The sequence below is a fragment of the Taeniopygia guttata genome, chromosome 3 (genome assembly GCF_048771995.1).
Source record: "Taeniopygia guttata chromosome 3, bTaeGut7.mat, whole genome shotgun sequence".
Classification (NCBI taxonomy): domain Eukaryota; kingdom Metazoa; phylum Chordata; class Aves; order Passeriformes; family Estrildidae; genus Taeniopygia; species Taeniopygia guttata.
The window spans coordinates 30,400,366-30,421,137 of NC_133027.1; the positions used below are offsets into that span (position 1 = coordinate 30,400,366).

A 20,772-nucleotide genomic window follows, 5' to 3' on the forward strand; every position below is an offset into this window, starting at 1 on the left:
AATCTTCAGGAAGTCTTAGTTGGTTTTAAGTACAGTGACATGCAGCTACCAAGTTTAAAGCATCTGCCTTGGGCTTTTTAGTGACCATCAGAAAGCTTCAGCGATGTTATGTATGCTGTAGGGTTCCAGAGGAAAATAGCACATTATAACTGCAAGCTAACATTGCAGGAGGAGACATTCTTGTGGGGCACTAAGCACTTTGGCCAGGACTCAGATCTCTTATTTCATGGAGCCAAGCTCATTCTTTGTTTTATTTTCAAAGAATTGAGTTTAACATTATTTGAAATATGTCTACTTACTGTCTTCTCATTTCCAACTGCAGCAGAAAAACCATGTTTTTTCTGCTGGTTGCATGGTATGAACTGGATAATTCAGAGTGGAAGCTGTCAATTGGGATTTCCAAGTTTGCAGGAAAACATTATGGGCTCAAAGCTGATGAAGGCAGCAGAGCAGATCCTATTACAATGGTCACTTTTCTCAATACCAAGTGCAAGAGTGAGATTAAGAGGATATAAATCTGATGAAGAAAGAGGAATATGAGGACAAGAATAGCTAGTTAGAATTTTACTTGCTTCTCATAATTTCAATCCACCCAAAGTCTCTGAAGCAAAAGCTTTATATACAGAATTTGTGATTTTTGCTCTTCAGGTGATTTAGTGGCAATGTCCAGGCAAAGTTCTGTCCAAAGGAATAGATGCATGTGATAGAAAGTTTATAAATCTTTTTTTTAGTTTCCTGCAGAGGAAAGTTACATTCCTGAAGAGAAGGTTTGCAGAAGATGTCTACAAGGCTAAAATGCCTGTGTAATATAGCAAATCAATAGAGATAGATGCAATTTAAATGAAAATAAATGAAATATAAAATGTGATTTGCATCAAAGTAGTAAACTGCATAATTTGTACCTTAAATGAGGAGCCATATAATTGTTTTGTATTTGCCTTTTTCTAGCATTTCAGAAATATGTAGTGTTTCAAAGAGAAGGTTTACTAGCCCAAGATAAGAAAAAGCTGGCACAATGCATAAGTTTTTACACCTCATATTAATTTCCTTTTTATTCCTTAATAGATTGAACTTCACCACATAGCAGTTTATTGTAATTCACAACTTGCAACAGAAGATAGATGTTGTGAAATATCTGCAGACTTGGTAAGTTATCTGTTAGAATTCAAATGTTAATACAAAAGTAATTGCTTTATTGTTTCTTGCTAAAGAGCTGTAAAAAAATTTCAACAGAGGTGATAGTTTAATTACCTCCTAAAAATGAATTCCATATCTGCAGTCGAGGTACATAGTTTTTTGCTGCCTAAATAAATGGTACAGTGGAACATCAGCAAAAGGCACTAGGTGCTGCTAGTGCTTTTTAAATGCATTCCTTAACATTGATTAATATCTAATTAGTAACTGAAGAAGCCTCAGAGAGTAGGAAACAAATCACTGTGATGGCTTGAGAATGGTTTCCAACAAGAGAGGCCATTTCAGTAACAGTTGCGTCTTGTGAAGCTTTACAGATGATATAACCAAAGCCCATGAAAGAGTCTGCATGACAGTGGAAGAGAAGGAGAATAGGATGGTGTTGACTTTTCTTTATTTTAGTATACTAAAATGGAGGAATGGGTGTTTAATAACTGGAAAGTTGTAGTGGTAGGTTGATGGTTGGACTTGATCCTACAGGTCTCTTCCAATGTTGGTTCTATGAAATACCTTCTTCTTTAGAATGCGTATGCTTATGTGTATATATTGTTTAACATGAGGGAAAACATGGATTTAAAGAGTTTACTTTTCCCTCTTGTTTTGATACACAAGAATCAGTGTAAACTGGAAGACAGCAGAACCATAACTTGAAGTTGCAGATGTAATTATTTTGCTCAATCTAACCCATTAAAAAAAAACAACAAAAAAAAAAAAACCAAAATAAAAACCAACCAAACCACAAATAGCTTCATAAAGACATTGTGTTTAATTATTGGCCTGCTAGTCGTAAGTAGTCTGTAAGATCAGGCTCCTCTGAAACAGTGGATAGTGCCATCACCACCAAGGTTGTAGTCAGCAAAAAAAAAAAAAAAAAAAAAAAGAACCCAGAGCATGTAGGAGGACTGATTGATTACATCTACAGAGAGACAGGGGAAAGTGTACCTGAATGAAAGAGAAAAATCTGCCCAAGAACCAAAGAGCAGAAGACTGCTTGGTGCCCAGACTCATGAAAGAAACATGGTCTAATTTCAGGGGGGAAATTTCAGTTTTAACAGTGATTAATAGTTCAGCTATATTTCTAAATATATTCTTGATAGTAATGCAGACTTTCTCTTGAATTCATAACCTTACACAAAATGGAATGAAGGAAATTTCTGTATATTCCACTTTGTGCTTGGAAATAGAATTTATTGAGTAGTTATGACACAATAGCAAAAAAACCAAGAACAAAACAAACCTGAATTATATATGAACACAAAAAAACTCAACAATAGGCTTTATCAATAGTATGTAGATATTCATGCATCTATGTAGCTGAAAGCACCACCAGTTTCATTTGTATGTCTTATGTTTAAGATGTAAGAGATGGTGGACTACTTGTTAATGACTTTCATATTAAAACTAGCATTACATTTTCGGATTTATTTTTTTCACAGCTTCCTTACCCACTATAACAGCAACATTTTGAGTAATTTAAGGGAAGGAATTTATACTTGGATACAAATTTCTATGCTAAGCAGAAAATCCTGTGGGAATTTCTCTGACAGAAGGCTCGAAAAAAAACTTCATTACATCTTAATGAGACTTAGACTTACTGAGATTTAGCAGGTTCTGTTGGCTTGTCCAGTAGTATTTCTTCAGGTTGACTCAGTTCTTAGAGTCACAGACAGGTAAATCTTGGCTTCAGGGCTTTTTTGTTTGTTTCCAAACTATCTATGCCAGAAGTATTTAACTACCCCCAAAAAAAAAAAAAAAAACTTTTCTTAGCACTCACTTTTATATTTTGCACTTAGGGACGGAGCAGAGAAGAGATTGAGACTATGCAGTACTATCTTTTTTCTTTCTCCCCATGGACATTTTCTGTTTCACTACTTCTAATTTTGGGAGACTATTCCTCTTTATTCCTCTGTAATTTGGAAGAATGAAGTGGGACAGTCATATCAGTTTTAACTGGCATCAATTTTAGTACAGAAGGATCTCAATATCTAGAATTCATTTTTTACAGCTTTTTCCTCTGTTTGGAAATTGTTGTCATTTTCTGTATATGGTTTGTACAGGAGTATTAAAACAGAAGATAATGTAAAACAAGTGGTTGGATGGTATTTACTTGTTAACCAAAGTGGACCAAAAACCAGAAAATCTTTTCTTTTTTAGTGCCCCCATGAGGAGAGGTTACTAGCTACAACTTCATCACCAGTATCTGTTCATGCCAGCAAAATATACACGCTTCCAGGGATGCAGCAAGAATCTACACAGAGATGCTACTGCTTTCCAAATAAAGTATAAAGTTTTCCTGTTGCTTTTTAGTCCATCATACTGTTTAATCCTGTTGGATATAAAAACAGTTGGGTTGGGGTTTTTTTTGCCTTTTTTTTTTTTTTGCATGAAAAAATCTTACTGGTTTGTAGTAATGTAACATACTTACATTGTATTTCCCAGTTAAGAAACAGTACATTTTGGATTTAATTTCAAATTTAATGTCAAGTTAGAGATGTCAGTAAGGTTTAATTGTTTGAATATACATCCAAAAAAGTACCATGGTAAAACTGAGAATTATATTTAGGCATTATATTTAGTATAAATATTTTTACTTGAGAATGAATTATATTCTACATAATGTTTGTTTTAATTTAATACTTCTCCTGGGTGTTGCACTATATTTATTGAGTCATTTGCTTTTTTAGGCATTTGGGACAAAGACAGGAAACCTAACCAAATACATTTTAGATCTGCTTTGTTGACATTTTTATTTCTTTTAAAATCAGGGAGAAGCAGGATTGCCGGGGGTAGCTGGTTTGCCAGGCCACAAAGGAGAGAAAGGTGAAAAGGTAAAATATCACTTGAATTCTCTTTTTCAAGCCTTGTCCTTGGCTTATATTTCTGAAATAGGAATTACATGGATTCAGTTATTCCTAAAAGGAATCTGCCTGAACACCGAGTAGATCCTTTATCAGTCAGTGTCTGGCTCTTGTGTGAGCTTCCTGCAATGCATCTTAGTTTCCCCACTTTGGGGTCACCTCATCAACTCTGGAGCACAGTTTACCTGCCTGGGAAGTACATGCCTCCCCAGCCCTGTCACAATGCCCTATACAGAAGGCATATAATATAATATGACAAGAATTTTTCCATATCACGTGTGTACATCACTGCTGATGGACAGAATCCCATGTGGTGGAATCATCCTTGCAAGCATCTGTAGGAGGGTATGAAATATGACCTCCATATATTCTTTGACAACACTCATACCTGAAACTGTTAATTGTGAAGAGAGAAGACTCTGACATTGGCAAGTGTCTAGGACAGGCCAGTTGGTCCTTTCCTTGGGCCTTTTCTGAATTTTCCTGTAATGCTTACCATGATATTCTTATGCTATGTAGCTTGGAATTTCCTAATAATATAGGTCAACCTATCAGATGATTTCCTTTCACACTCCATTCCTTAAATTTTGTTGGAGGAATTAAGGAGGAATTTTGTTTGAGGAATTTTGTTGCTGAATTAAGAAATGTTTGGGAATGTGCTATTAGAAGGGGAAAATCGAATAAACTATTGAAAATCTGCCACAAAGACAGTGAGATAGGAATTGAGTTCAGGGAATGCAGTGTGAGAGGAAGATGCTTAGACTGTTCTAATCCAGAGGTTAGATGGATGTATCCTAACCTAACATCCTACCTTGCAGCACACCATTTAGTATGTGATTAAATTGTTTGGTAAGACAGCCAGGGCTGTTCTTATAACTGTATTATGTGGCTGAAAAGGGTCCAGTTCTAAGAAGGCTTAACTACACAGCTGGTTGAAATGAAGAACATTCCTTGACAGTATATTGCCCCCACCCCGACTCCTCCCCTCCAGTATATATTTCACCTTTGACACAAGCTGTATTTTTAGGTGAAAAAAAAGTTCAGTCACATTAGTTTTTATAGTCCAGATGAACGTAGAGGGACTGCTGTCAGTTTTCAGACCTAATCACAAAATTTTGATCTGGAGCGTATTAAGCAATTGTCAGTTTTTAGTTTTGCTTATGCTATCAGCATAGGGAGTTTCCTAGCATTTGTTTGGGAAACAGTTCTTCTGTCCTGATCCATTTAGACCATTATTGCTACTAAATTGGGAAAACAGACTTCACAAGTGTGATTTTTTTTTTTCTATTTAATGTCCCAGCCAATTAGCAGTATTTACCATGCTAAGCATAATGCCTCTAAACAAAGCATGTAAGGTTCTGTTCTCCCACTTGTTTTACAAAAAGAGCCTCATTGCATGGATTCTCTGTGAATGGAACTATCTGAGAGTCAATGAACCCCGCTGCACCCAGAAGTTTAACCTAAAGAGGGTATATTGACATTTATAAATGTCCTTTCACAAAATTAAATGAATCAGCAGGTTAAAGTCAGGAGTAGTACACCAAACAGGTAGAAAGCTACTTAATTTGAACTTTTCTTATAATTGACCAGTACTTCTTACTTCCTAGCTTTGCAGTGGGTGTTTTTTTCTTTTTGGGGGGGATGGGGAAGGGGGGTTGGATGGAAGGCACAGTATGACTGTGATCAGGATTGGCTCACTGACCTTTGGGAGCAAACAAATCTTGTGTTAAATAGTGCCTGCCATGATGGAGCTGAAAGCAACATTCTCTGAGATTTTAATACCATTTTTCTCATTGACTCTGCATTTACGCAAGTTTTCAGTAACGCTCATTCTCAATGACGGCCTTGTTACATCAATAATTAGACCTGGAGAGGCAGAAAGGCTCCAGCACATTCCAGACATGTAGGATACATGACTTATTGTCAGATTATGTAAAGGAAATTACCAGACTCTGTCTGAGTGTCTTGTAATATATTATACACAAAATAGGCAGCTTCTTGATAACTTTGCTGGCCAGTTATGAAAAAAACAGGTCTTCTCTGAGTTGTGTGTGGTTCCTAAGCACGTTTCCCCCTTTGCTTGTGCTCAGCTTCTCATTTTATTTTTTCTTTTGTTTCTAAATCATATTACTATAGGCATCCAACTAACTATATTTAAATGTCTTTGCCATTGCAGTATCTAAGTGAAATGTTAATTTTTTACCTTCTTTAATGAGAAATTTCTAATTCTGTTGATATTATCTCCTTTTCAGCACAACAGTTCTTATCCTTTTATTTTGCTTTATCTCATTCCGATTTCCCAATCACCTTAATTAATTGTATGATTGAATTTGCATCTTTTTTGTTGCTATGGGATTGACAAGGAAGTCTCTACTGACAGAGATTGATATTAGGCTATATTCAAGCCCCTCAAAATTGCCGTTCTCTTCAGTCTAACATCATTGTTCCCTAAGGTCAGACTATTCAGGAACATCTAAGCTATCACCAGTGTAAAGTATGATAACTTATAAGTAATTTTAGACATTTTGAATTTAATTATTGGCCTATGTCCACTCCATTCTTGTACTCTTGGCTCATCTTAGTACCTCTGAACAGAGGTACTTTGGTCTGAGCCAAAATTCAAAGTATATTGCAGGCCCAAAGGACTGGAGTGCCATATTTAAACTGGAACAAGCATTCATGCAAATATTGATATATCCCTGGCAAGCTGTGCATCTGAATGCACAGGTGCATCACTGATCCAAATTATGCCATTTGTGTGAATGACCTTCCTGTTTGTATACCTGGCCTTCCATTATGACTTCATGAGGACAGTTCTTCACTCAAAACTCTTATCTCGCATCCTTTGGGCATGAAATAGTTGATTTCTTCTGCAGGGTATTTTTGCTGTGAGATCAGTTTCTGCAGCAAGGGACACCTCTTGTTCTTTAATTTCTCAGCAATTAAAACTGAAAAAATTGCCTGGACCAACTTTGTTTGCTACTTACTAAGTGTACAATTTTGACTATCCCTAAATAATATTCTCTATTCTCATGACAGCTTGATTATTAGTACAGTGTATTTCACACGTTGCAAATGGACACAAATCAGGTGGAAGTCTCCTGTGATTTTTAACACATTTTGATATCTGCTGTGGAGTTGGGTTTTCTCTTCTGCTGATCTCTGTGAGATGTTTACTGTGTTTTCTATTTGGTTGCAATTTGTACTACTTCAGCATCATATTTAGCTACTCAGAATCTTACAAACAAATTTGTTGTTAGCAAATGTCTTTTGATAATGTTGTAAAGGTCCTGTTTTGTCCTCAATATGTAGAAATTCTTCCGAAAGAATATGGGTGACCATAATTGGAATGATTGCATATATGCTGAATATACAAACTGATTTTCTCTCTCAAGGAGGCTAAGAAAATAACTATGTTTTCTGCTTTTATTTCTTTTAAGCAGACTGAGTGCCCATGAAATATTTAAAATTGAGATCTAAACAGAATTAAATATTTGTATATAACATTAAACCAATGCTAGCTGTATTAATAGGTCATTGGTTAATACTGTAAGTGAAGTAGGGACCAAAAAGCCAGAGGCAGATTGCTTTCAAATATTAAAATGCCTGTTGATGCACACCATGGAGAAATTTATTGCTATTCAACTTCATTACTTTAAATTTTACTTAAGAAAAAAGACATTTAAAAGGCTATTTTGGGATTGGTAGAGATAGGTTTATGCAATATATTATTGCACTAGGAAAATATTTGTAATAGAATGATATGAAAAAAATCTCCTGGAGATCAAATTAAATGTCTGAGCTGTTCTTTCTGCCTATTTTCCTTGCTAGTCTTTCTTTCCTGCTACTCTGACTTCCCTCTTAAAATCCAGTTGACTTGATTCCACCTAAAGCATATCTATTGTACTATGCAGCCTTGAGAATGGTTCCAGTCTTTGTTGCTGAGGTTATTGATAGTGGCCTAGAAGCTGGAATTCAAGAAAAAGAAGAAAATTGAGCAAAACATGGCCGGCTGTCAGTTATGACAAAGTCAGGAATTGCCAGTATACTTAGTAGAATAAAATCTTAAAATAAGCAGAATGGAATGCTTCATGTTTCATGAAATGCTAAGAATTTATAGATAGTCCCACTTATGTTTTACCATCTAATAACACAAGTTATCAAATTAAAAAGGGGAAATATCATTAGCAATGAAACAAATTTTTTCTTATAAAAAATTCTGAAATATGACTTATTGTCTTTGTTACCGTGTTTGCCATTCCAGTACTCATCTCAGTCCTGAGTTTGTCTTCCTGAGGAGTGGAGATGGTGGCAGCAAGTCCTCACCACTCTGAGGTGCTCAGAGGTGTGGGGGAAGGTCACGCTTCCCCAGTGGGGCCATTCCAAAGCTTAAACAGGATCAGGGGAGCCAGCAGTCACTGGCACTGGTGCAGTAGTTAAACCAGTGACACCCAGCTCAGGCCTTGGTGAGGCTGAGCTCCAGCACTGATGGGACAGAACACAGCTGGGGGCTTCTGCTGGGAGTAGCAGGGATAATACTTCCTCGTCTATATACTCTCTGCTGGTCCCACAGTACCAGGGAAGCCCTGGAGTGATGCTGCCTTTGGGATGAGTTTTCTTTCTCCTGACATGTTCTCTGAATGTGAATTCATTTTTTTCCTTTTTGCTAATAGACACTTTTTTTTTTCTGGGTTTTTGGGGTTTTTTGTTTTTTTTTTTTTTTTTTTTTTTTTAACCTGGATATTTCTGGTCTTGTTGTGTCCTGGTTTTAGCTTAGACAGAGTTCATTTTATTCACAGTAGCCAGTATGAGGATCTGTTTTGGATTTGTGCTGGAAACAGGGTTGATAACACAGGGTTGTTTTCATTATTGCCAAGCAGTGCTTAATGAAAAATGCATTTATTTTCTGCTCCCTACCCCACCCTACCAGCAAAGGGCTGGGAGTGCACAAGGAGCTGGGAGAGGACCCAGCCTAGACAGGTGACCCCAACTACCAAAGGAATATTCCATACCCTAGACATGGTGCCATGATCAGTATATAAAGAAGTATATAAAGCAGTGGGAAGAAGGAGGAAGCAGGGGGACATGTGGAGTGAAACCAGTTATCTTCCCAAGTCACCACTATATATGATGGAGCTCTGCTTTCCTGGGGATGGCTGAGCACCTGCCCTCCCACAAGAAGCTCAGTTGAACAGGACTTTCGCTATCACCCTTAGTAAATCCTGACAGTACATTTACAGCTCATGATTCTACCTTTGGCTGTTGTTGCACTTCGGCTGTTGTATGTACCTCATAACCTATAAATGCCAGCCTTGTACTACTACTGTTCACCACCTTACAAAGCTGTTTACCCAGCAACTTATCTTTCTCTTCTTTGCAAGACTCTAAGGCCTAAAGAAGGAAAAGAAAATACCATTAAAAAAAATAAAAATATTGAAGATGCATTTCCTTTATTTTTTATTTTAGTCTGTGGCAGTATTTCTATGAATACTATTAGATACCTATAGTGTCAGATATTTATATTCATGAAGGCATGAAAAACTACCACCTTTCCTCATGTACTTATTAAAATTGCAACTAGAAGATAGAAGCATAACTTGCAGATCTAATTTGCAGTGGAAAATAATTGTCTTCAAGATGGGGAGTCTGTCTGCAGTTAGTGGAACAGAAGTGTAAACATACCTTGGTTAATTGGCTAGTAAGTCATACAGGCTAAAGGTTTCCTGGCGTGTAGCAGGCTGTGTAATTTTAGACTACACAATGTATAAAAATACACCGCTGAAGGTAACAAAGTGGTACTGGTCTATTAAAATACTGGCAAGTGGCAGAAGGGAACAGAGGATGCATAAATAAGAGAATGACTCTGTGGGTGATTAGATAAGGTAACTTTTACCTCTCACAGTGCCAGTGGATTCATGCTATTCACACATACAGGCTTCAGGATTTTGGTCTATTTTTGAGACAGAGCTGTTTAATATCTTTATCCATGTTCTGAGTGAGGGTTCAAGTGCCTGCTCAATAAGGACAAGTCCTATAAGGAGTAACTGAGGCAGCTGAGGGTATTTAGGCTGAAAAAAAGAATTCTCAGGTGTGACCTTATGTTCTCTACAAGTGCCTGAAAGGAGGTTGTAGGCAGGTGAGAGTCAGGCAGTCAGCCAATAACAGGACAAGAAGAAATGGCCTCAAGTTGTGTGACAGAAGGTTCAAGCTGGATGTCAGGAAGAATCTCTTCATTGAGAAGGTGGTCAGTCTTTGGAATGAGTTGCCCAGGGAAGTGGTGGAGTCACTCTCCCTGGAGGCATTCAAGAAACAACTGGACATGGCACTCAGTGCTATGGTTTCATTGACATGGTGGTGTTCAGGCAAAGGTTGGACTTGATCTTTGAGGGGTTTTTTAACCTTTATGATTCTGATACGACTCTTGTTGTGGACTTCTGGCCAATTTTACTGCTCAACCTAAGAAAGGCTAATAATTCTTTCTCAACTTCAGAAAGTTTAATAACTTCCTTTCAGAGCAGAGTTATAATGTTATTCTTCTTAGAGAATGTTCTTTTCTTGGTAGAAGTAGGCACACCTAATGTTTTGTTTTGTTTTAAAATGAACATTACAAGGTTTCAGTGCTTTTGTTGTATTCCTCTAGAATCCAAATTGTTTTTATTTTAAATTTTCTAAACCTTACACTTTACATTATTTAGCAACATTTCTGGATTTGATGTTTTCTTGTGTCATTTTTAAGACTTATGGTTCAATTTACAGCTGCTGGGATCTTCCATAACTTTCCTGACCAGTCAGTCATTTTTCTCTCAAAATTAAAATTTTCTTATAGATTGCTTATGATTTGGGGTTTGGTTTCTCTAAAGGGGTAAAAGGCAGGGAGAGAGAAATTTAAACAATGCCTTTCAAAAATATTGAGAGCACACGGATGTGTACAAATCTGTGTTACATGGTGAGCTTTCTCAGTGCAGAACTGAAAAAGCACCCTCAGGGTTACCATCTTCTATCGCAATGAATTCCTTTAAAATTAGCAGATTTGCTTTTATGGAAGTGTGGCTATGCAAGTATTTGTCTGATGAAGGACTTAATTGATATTATAGGTGTTTAAAATGCATTTATTTTGCTGATTTGAGTGTTACATGTAAGGCATCCTCCTCCACAGTGGTTGCATTACTAAAAAATCAGGTAGAAGATGCTTTTCTATTGAGTCTGAGTAGTTGTTGTTAACCTCAGAAGTCTGTGGAGCTTCTAATTGATCAATTTGTTTTATAGGGTGAGATGGGTGTGAAAGGACCAGACGGTGTTGCAGGTCTGCCTGGTGAAAAGGTATGTTTGTGTTTGTTGAGTTGTGATTTAACTCATGGGAAGTGTTCACTATGTCAGTGGCTTCTCTGCAGTTGTGTACAGAAATGGGAGGATAGAACATGTCTGTTAGAGCCTTAATGTCTTACCTGCACTGCCGTGGTTTTGTAGCACACTGAAAAAGCTGTTCAGATCAATCGTATTCTCTGCAGATGTGCATGTTTGGTGGGGTTTTCCCCAAGAAGTGGGGGTTATACACAGAGCTAAAGGAAGCTACTTTTTCCACCTCCTTAGTTTGTGATCTGCAAGCTTAGATAAGAGCTCTTGTGCACTCCGCAGTCTGCTTGGTAGAGCTTGAGATAAACACCACTGACTTCTTAATCAAGAATAGTCATGGCTAAGAAGGCATGCCAGTGCCTACCAGTGTATTCAAGGATAAGATTCACTTCATTTCAGAATGCTAGTGTGCCAAATAAGACAATTGTATGCACTTATTGGGTTTGGTGCTACTTACCTGTATTAGAGGAAGTCTATAAGTCTAACATCTAGAATCTTCAGTATAGAGACAACCCTCATAACGCTGAGGAAACAGCTTGTTGTTGTCAGGCTTAAAATCCGTGGATTTACAGGACATAAAACTATGAATTTGTCTTTTATTTTTACTTACTATTTCTGTCTCAAATTGTGATTTTTTTAAAAATGGGAAGATGTATATTAGCAAAGTTAAAAGTAAAAATCAGGGTATTTGTTGCTGATGTTAAGAAAAATGGAGAACAAGCTGAAAAGATGTTTAAAGGAATTTGCAACATTGAAGAACTGAATTACCAACTGGTATGTAAAACTCAGAGAAAGCAATAGGCAAGTGATGCAGATGAAGAGGAAAACAAAGGAAGCATTATGCATTTCATGCCAGACTGGACTAGCTATTACTGTTCAGGAAGTAATTTGGAATTACAGATCAAGGAAAACATGGACTCACTGTTTAGCGCTAGTCAAATTACTAGGAAGAGAATAGGGAACAAAGAAAAAGACTTTTAATACCACCATTTTATACAGTTCTGGTTCTCACATCTTAGTGTGAATCTGATAATACCAGAAAAGATTCAGAGGTGTCAAGAGTGATGAAGAGTGCCAGACATCTTCCAATTTAAGTGTGACAATGTGGACTTCAATCTGAAAAAGGCACAATTAAAAAAAAACATGTCATGTTCTGTTCTCTGTAGTCCTGAATGGAGCAGAAAATATTAATCGGGATTTATTTATTTATTTAATTCTTCATTGTGTGAATTAGACCTATCTGATAGCAGGTTCAAAAAGGATAGAAAGAAAAGATAGGCTCATTCTTCCTGCTCCAATATTACAGTTTGAACACTACTACAGAACTTGAAAAGTCTGAAAATGTTTTAGAAAATTAGTGAAGTAAAATTCCATTGAGTGTGTCAGTCTGCTTGTACTTCACGAAGTTGGAATCTGGGAAAGCCGCAGGAGGAGTCTTTATGGCTGCCCTGTTTCATTTTTCTGTAGACCTATGTTGTTGCCATAATTGTAGTCCTGTAATTGATTGGAGAAACCTTTGTTTTGATCCAGATAGACAGTGTTTTACTTTACCGTGCTCCTAGATGTGAATTAATGGAAAGAGTTATTGTAAAGCATTGTAGATTGAGATTGATCTAGAATGAAGCTGTGTTTTCCCTTGGCTCTTTCCATAGCTCCTACTCTGATGTTATCTTGCTATAAACTTACCAGGCTATGTTGCGTTTCCAGTCCAAGTTATTATTATTACAGTTTCCATGGTTAATATTGTTTGGGTTTTTTTGCTAAGCGCTTTGCAAATTCATTGTCAGGCCAAATCCCAAAGCTCCTGCTAGTTTACATGAAGCTCAACAGTCAGATCTTATTTAATATCCAGACATTGTACTTTTTCTGAACGTTACAACTCTTTCAATTCAGCCTATATAAAATACAAATTACAAATGAGCTGTGAATTAAAAATTAACTACCATGAAATACAAAACTGTCAAAGCTTAAAACTTCTAAAATAAAAAAAAAGAAAACCAGGTATGTAGTACATGCATAGCTAGATGAAGAAGCTGAGACCCAGCTATCCAGCTTCTGCTAGCCAGAGTGGTCATGTCTGTGTGGAGTAGTGCAGTGCTGTGTGCATTAGCTCCTTTCTGGAGATAGAATTAATATTTATCTTGTGTTGTAAAGATGCAAACGTGTTCTCTCCCAGGTGATGCATGAAGAATCAAGAATATATACATTTGTAGAATCTTTTATTTTTGTGCTCCCCTAAGTGTGTGTTCTGGATGCTAACACTGTACGTAGAGTTAAAGATAATGAAGTGGGGAAGCAGCACCAAACCTGTCTGAGTTGAAGAAGCATTTGGACAAAACCCCCTCAGGTGCAGGGTGGCATTCTTGGAGTGTTCTGTGCAAGGCTAGGAATTGGACTTGAAGATTCTGATGAGTCCCTTGCAACTCAGCACATTCTATTATAAAAATACCCTAAGCGCTTTTGTTTGCAAAGGCATCTCCTACATTTCAGGGTGTTGAGGTGCAGACTGTGCAGTGCTAGGAGAGCATTCTGAGGAGCTACTGCTGTTTATGTATCCTTTCAAATACTTGAGCACGTTATCTATTGTTGTAGATATTAAATGGCTTAGTATGGATTTTCTTGTATTTTTGCACTGTGTATTTCTGAGCTTTGCACAGGTGTGCCCCTGAGTCACTAGCTAGAAACAAGAAGAAGGAAAAATTAATTATACTTTTAAAAAAATTTAAGTGACGATTGAGGCTTCAAAGAACAGAGGTGCTTTTGATGATACTCCCAAAACCTATCCACTGCAGTACTCCTTTGCTTATACTTCATTCCCTGGGAAAAGGTTCAGAAGCAATAGATTTTACTCATGTTTTTATGCACAAGCAACAATATCAATTCATTTGACCTATTTTAGATGTTTGCCTTAGAATGAGATAAACTTGGCTGTTGAAAATCCTGTTTCTTTAGACTGATTATCTCAAATATACCTGATATAGTGAAAAACTAAACTTAGACTAATACTATACAATGGACTTTATTACTTCAGAGAATCTTCATAGGAGAATCTCCTAGAATGGTGCTTGATGCTCATATCCTTAATTTTCAAGATGTGGGTAAATGGTGAGACATCTGTGAGTCTTTATATATGTCCTTGACTTTCAAGGATCTTAAGTGTGAAAATTGTTCAGTCTGTCTTCATATGTGACACTTTGCCTTCTGTCACTTTCAAGACATACTGTCACTGACAACATGATTTCCCATTCACTAAATGCTGCAGTGGTTTTGCCACAGTCTGCTGGCTGATAGGTGCACAAGTAAGTGCTATAGACTTCTAGGAGGCTCTTGCCAATTAAGAGGCTGAATCTGCTGAAGGCTAATACAGAGGACAGAGTTTAAGGCTTGGTGACTCTAGGGTAACATAAGAATAGCCATAACAGCCTAAAGAAACCAGAGGAATGTTCTCGCCATAATTCAGCAGTTTTGTGGATTTTTCTGATGCAGTTCTTGTAAGCTGCCAATGTAACAAATGAGGTTTTCATTGACTGGCGGCTCACCACAAGATGCCTGTTGTCTCATCTGCCTTTGGGTTAAAAGAGGTCAGTGTCATGGTGCTTATGACCATTCTAGAGAGTCAAGAATCTAACATAGACACTGTGGAGCCCTACCTCACAACACAGTAGATAGCACCATTACATATGTGACTGTCTATTTGATGTCCATCTATCTAGTTTCTTCTCCCCATCCTTTCTCAGGACACTGTCTTAAGAGATTTTTCTTTTAAATAGTAAATCCTACTTGGGGCAACAGGATAAACTCTTGAGATTATCAGAGGAAATAGTTCTGAGGAATTTGTTAATAATTCTAAAATAGGAGGGTAGTAGTCTTCCCTTGGAGGGAAATTTGCTTCCTTTGTAGACTATCAGAAGAGATGGACTACAGTGGCACGATCCCTTTCCTGCAATCAGGACTGATTTGTAGCTCAGCCTTCTAGGCACTCTTCTTCAATGTATCTGTCAAACTATGATACAAGTACAACTGGAAGTTGTGGTTAAACAGAATCCCTATATATATGAGACCTTAGGCTCTGTCCTTCTGGCAATGTTCAGCAAAGGCTGTGAATAGAGAAGAAATGTGTTGAAGAAGCATTGTGTTAGCCTACTTTTTGGTGATCAGCAAGTGAAACTGCCTCTGGATACACTTCTAAAGCCATTTAGTGTAATGGGATTGTAGCCAGAGTGCTAGTTATGGCATGAGAAATTAAATCTGTCCCTGAAGTGGAGGTTTGAGGTGACTGGACTGCTTTAAAATATAATATGACAGTCACCTATCTGCTCCAGAAATCAACCAATCCTGATCTAGCAGTTAGACTCATTATGGCAACAAAAACTGATTGCTCAGCCATTAAGAATGGCCTTTACCTATCACTGCTGTGTACAGGGTCACATCACTGGTGTAACCCGAGCAAGGTCAATACATCGCTGTAAAGTATTTTTAAAAGAGTTTAATGATTTTTCTAGTATTCCTGTACTACTGAAATGGAGAGGCAGCACTTCTGTTGGTGTGACCCACAGGCTTCTCCCTAACTGAAGTCATAATGTCATCTTACTTCCATACAAGTTGAATGTGTGCAGGTCCTTTCCATAGCATCCACTGGGGGATTGTTACAGACATCCATGACATGTGTTTTGCATTGGGTCTCTGCACAAAGTATATCATGTGATGGATCCTTCCACTACTTACAGGGAGGCTTATAAAAAAAAGGGAGAGCTACCTTTTACAAGGGCAGATAATGATAGGACAAGGGGGGATGGTTTTAAACTGAAATATGAGAGCTCTAGATAGCATGTCAGGAAGAAATTCTTTACTCAGAGGGTGACAAGGCACTGGAACAGGTTGCCCAGAGAAGCTGTAAATGCCCCATTCCTGGAAGTGTTAAAGGTCAGGTTGCATGGGGTCCTGAGCAACCTGGTCTAATGGGTGGCATCCCTGCCCATGACAGAGGGGTAGGAGCTAGATGATTGTCAAGATCTGTTTCAACCCAAGCCTTTCTATGAGTCTATGATCCTCCCAGTATGGTGTATTTCCAGGCTTTCCATATTGTCTCACAGCACTTTGAACCATGATTAGAAGATCAAGTCCTCAAGCCTTAAAAATGTGTTAGACATTTTCTGAGGATAAGGGGGAAAAAAAGTTCCACCAACCACCTGATCCCAGTGTTTTCACTTACAGGAAGCTCATTTTTTACTTTCCTTCGTAGCTTTTTGTAAATTTGAACAAGCTGGGTTTAATTTTCCTCTGTATAGTTGAGACTTTATTTTTCCTGCACTTCTTGTGACACTGATCCAAATAAGTTAAATCCTTTCCTTCTCTTTGCTTCAGGCTCCATAATGCCATGGCAATGAAGCTCCAAATTGAAAGTTTATTTAAGTTCTGGATGCTAAGTGATGGAGTCCTTTTCGGTTACAGGGTTATTTTTTGCTGGTCTGTGATGCCTTGACAGTCATGGTGAATTTCTCAAGCATTTTGGCATATGCATTTTAGGGGGCAGACAATCTCTGTGTACTTGAACTTTAGCAGGAGAGTTCCTGGCTCTGAGAGATAAGCTGCTACCTGTGGCAGGTACTTTATTACAAAGCATTAATCCTTTTGGGGAGTTGGGGACCTTATGGTTCCCTCCAAGTACCTGAGAGGAGATTGTAGTGAGTGTTGGCTTCTTATCCCAGGTAACAAGTGACAGGATAAGAGGAAATGGCCTCAAGTCACATATGGGGATGTTCAGATTTCATACTAGGAAAAACTTCTTCACCAAAAGGGTGATCAGGCACTGTAGCAGGCTGTCCAAGGAAGTGGTTTGAGACAACATCCCTCTGTGTTCCAAAAATGTGGCATTTGGTGACATGGTTTAGTGGTGGAGATATCAATGTTAACTTAATGGTTGGACTCAATCCTAGAGGTCTTCTTCAACCTTAAGGATTCTGTGGCTTATGTCTGTTATGAGATCTGCTAGCCAGAAATGCCTTATAGTTCTGAGAACATGCTGATGGCAATACGGCTCAAAGGACTCAAAGACTTAAAGGACTCAATGTTTTCCTGACTTTGCTATTATGAAAATATTTTTCTTCTTTATTAGTGACTACATTCTGAAAAAATTAAATTGAAGTAGGCAGTAAGATAATTCAGAAAATTAAGATTTACCTAATTAAACTGGATTTGTCCATTCTCCTTTATCCAAACCTCTATAGTAATTGCTTGCTCATGATACAATTAATAGTGATGGAGACCACAAGCTCCACTTCGTGAAATACTTGTGACAACAATCACTTTGAATATTTGACTTTCAAATGGCTTAACTTTATTGTCTTAATTTTTCACATAGATTTTTTGCAATCTAGATTATGAATACTATTCCTAAAATATTAAATAGATTGAGTAAGCTTTTTAGAATAGCTGGTCTTGCATGTAAGCTTGAAGCAATGACATATTCAATGGTGTGCATTTGCTACTACACTTTATAGATGCTCTTGCAGTATATTAATAAAATAGTTTAGACTAAAAAGATAAAGAAATGCTTATGTAAATTAAAAAGTGTTTATTTCTACACAATTTAAATTTATATTCAGTATATTTACCAAATTAAACTGGGTTTGTCCATTCCCCTTTATCCAGATCTCTCTAGTAGTTACTTTCTCATGATTCATAGTATAAAATTCACAGTATACAACTCATAGTGACATTGTGTAAAATATGACAAAATGACATAGCGAGATTGTGTAAAATCGCATGTAAAATGTGATGGAGATTGATGTCAGACCAGAGGAAAAAAAAAAAGTATACATTTCAAGAGCTCTACCAACTGTATGAGTGCTATTTGTACTTCGAGAACTGAAAATGAGATTTACATGACATGAGTTTTACATGAAACTATTCAGCAGGTATCTGTAAAAAGATTATTTTTTTCAAGCACATGTATTTGTGATGATGAGCCAACAAAATGTACATGAAATCACATATTTTGTGAGCTAGAAGCTAAAGTATATCAATAAATAAAGCTGCTTGTAATGTGGTTTGTCTTAATTTAACTGTGTCCTATGGTTATCTGGAACTTCAGTTTTCTTAAGTCCAATGCCTGTGCTGTCTTCAGTTTTAGCTGACTTGGAAACCAAACACTGATGATTTCAGTTCTGATAAATTTGATTATCATTTTGGAATAGGGTTCTCTTTATATTTGGAGCAGGTAAGGAAATAATTAGTAAAAGGCTACTCAAAATGTGATATAGATACCGTTTGTGGTATAAATGCTATTAGGACAGCTTCCTGAGCAGTCCACTTTGCATTGCCTGGTGGGAAGAGTTCTCCTTTCCCTAAGTGGTACCTGAGAAAATGAGTTTGAAAACAGCTGCATTATAAGATTTTTTTTTTTTTCAATATAAAATGTAGCTTAGAAATGTCCTGTGCTTTGTTTTCCAATATGATTTAATTTATAGACATAAACTTAAAATTTTGGAAAAAAAACCCCATAATTCCATGCTAGTGTAGCATGTGACTTCAAATTGCTTTCAGAGATGTTTTTAATACACATCTCCATACCGAGTTACTACAGGGTCAGGGCTTCAGGGCTAGCTGCGTCATGAAATCCACAACTGGAAACTTGTTAAATGTACATCCAAATCAAAACCTCATCATGAACATCCTTGTGACTGTTGATCTGCTTTGCCCATTGTTCCAGCTAAACCTTATAAACTAGAATTTTCCAGGGCACATTTGACTTTGCAGAAGAGCCATGGATATTTGGCCTCTTGTGCCAGTTCAGCATATGCTTCTGGAGCATTAATCACTCGTGTAAGTGTACAAATCTGTGGAGACATTGGTGTTGAGTTTTCAGTAATGCAGTCTTTTCCTTGCAGCTGTCTTGAAAGATCTCTGGACATATTGCTTTCCACATTTCATGTCCTGTACAGATCCTTGACAGGGATCAGGATATTTCTGAAGTAGCTCATCAGTGTCTTTGAGAAAACTTGCAAAATGCATGTGGAGCACTGGATAGGTACTGCTTAAAGCCATCTTACTCAGTTTATCTGTCTTTTATTCAGTGCCATGCAATTTATGAGCTCCCATCACTGCTAATCAGTTACATTTCAATATTCTGAGATCATATATGGACTTAAATTGTGTTAGTTATACAACTTTTGAAAAATATTTGTGCTGCTTTGCTCTGGAGTCTCTAACAAAAAAGAAAATAACATAATCAATAACATAGGAAAAATATTCGACATCAGAAATCTTTTCAAAGTAAGGGTTGTGAGCTGTAAGAATGTGGTACAATTAGAAACTTTATTACCGCTGAGTTTAAAGCTTTCAGCTTGAGAATTGCTGGTGATGGCTGGTAAATCAGGCAATTGGATGCCATCTATTGCAGCAACAAATTCTCTATAAGTTTTGTATTCTTTTTGTGTTTTCAGTGATATCTTAGTATAAAATTAGTATACATCTGATTTTAAGAGATGGAGGCATATGAAAATAGGAGGTCTCAATATATTTGTGATACATAGGTATGCTTAAAAATAAAATAAATTATCTTACTTGGAAAATACACTTTAGATCATTATGTTTTCCAAAACTTGTTTCATTGCTTCAGCATGTATGGTTCTTGCCTGCTTGCTCTTGCTCTCTCTTTAGCATTACAAGTGTTTTGAATAGCCTTTGATCATAAATTTGATTCCAGAGAGCTGTCTGCTGTGCTGACTTATTTTTGCCTTATTAGGTGATTTTTGCAGTTCACAACTCCAGGAACTGTTGAGCTCCCTGGTTTTTCAATTCCTAAAGCTAAACGACAGCAGTTTAGTTCAGTTCTCCAGAGAAAGCTCTGTGGAATCAAATTACCTGTTGTGCAGTGACACTGCTTGGGGTGTTACTTCCATTCTGGAGGGAAGGGTGCTGGCGACTGCTGTAGGTGTTGGTGAGCAGAGACTTCATTTTTAATGAAAGAATCATTGCTTTTGAGGGAAAGAAAATATGCTTCAGTCCCATCTGAGGAAAGTTACAGCATTGTCTTCTGTGCTCTCATGGGTTCCCTCAAAATCAGATTAGTATGTCTCAGTAGAACAGAAGTACAAATGTGATTTTGGAGCCAGACATTGCTTGTATTGCTTGGCATCAAAGCTGTGTTCTCCTGCAGGCGAGTGACACTGGTGAGATAAGAGTGGGAGGTATATATACCCTCTGGGATTTGCATTGCAACTGCAACAACCAGCAGAGCGTGGCTCGTCCTGGGGGCCTGGAGTGCAGCAGCTGCTTTTGTGATGTGATGTGAGGTGTGGCCAAGCAACCAAAGGTCACCATTCATTTTCGAGGGCTCTGGGATACAGGGAGCAAAGCAGTGCGTGGC

General features: G+C 37.4%; 1 protein-coding gene across 9 annotated transcripts in view; it reads left to right on the forward strand.

The window, feature by feature from the left end:
* Nucleotides 1-20,772, forward strand: part of COL19A1 (collagen type XIX alpha 1 chain) — a 189,819-nt gene that overhangs the window by 34,583 nt on the left and 134,464 nt on the right. For 8 of the 9 annotated variants that reach the window (XM_072926515.1, XM_072926517.1, XM_072926510.1 and 5 more), the window contains 4 exons: nucleotides 1,066-1,146; nucleotides 3,346-3,471; nucleotides 3,957-4,019; nucleotides 11,316-11,369. In XM_072926515.1, the coding sequence (XP_072782616.1) occupies nucleotides 1,066-1,146; nucleotides 3,346-3,471; nucleotides 3,957-4,019; nucleotides 11,316-11,369 (324 nt within the window). The remainder of the gene's footprint in view (nucleotides 1-1,065; nucleotides 1,147-3,345; nucleotides 3,472-3,956; nucleotides 4,020-11,315; nucleotides 11,370-20,772) is intronic. The other variant, XM_072926516.1, reaches the window with a different exon arrangement.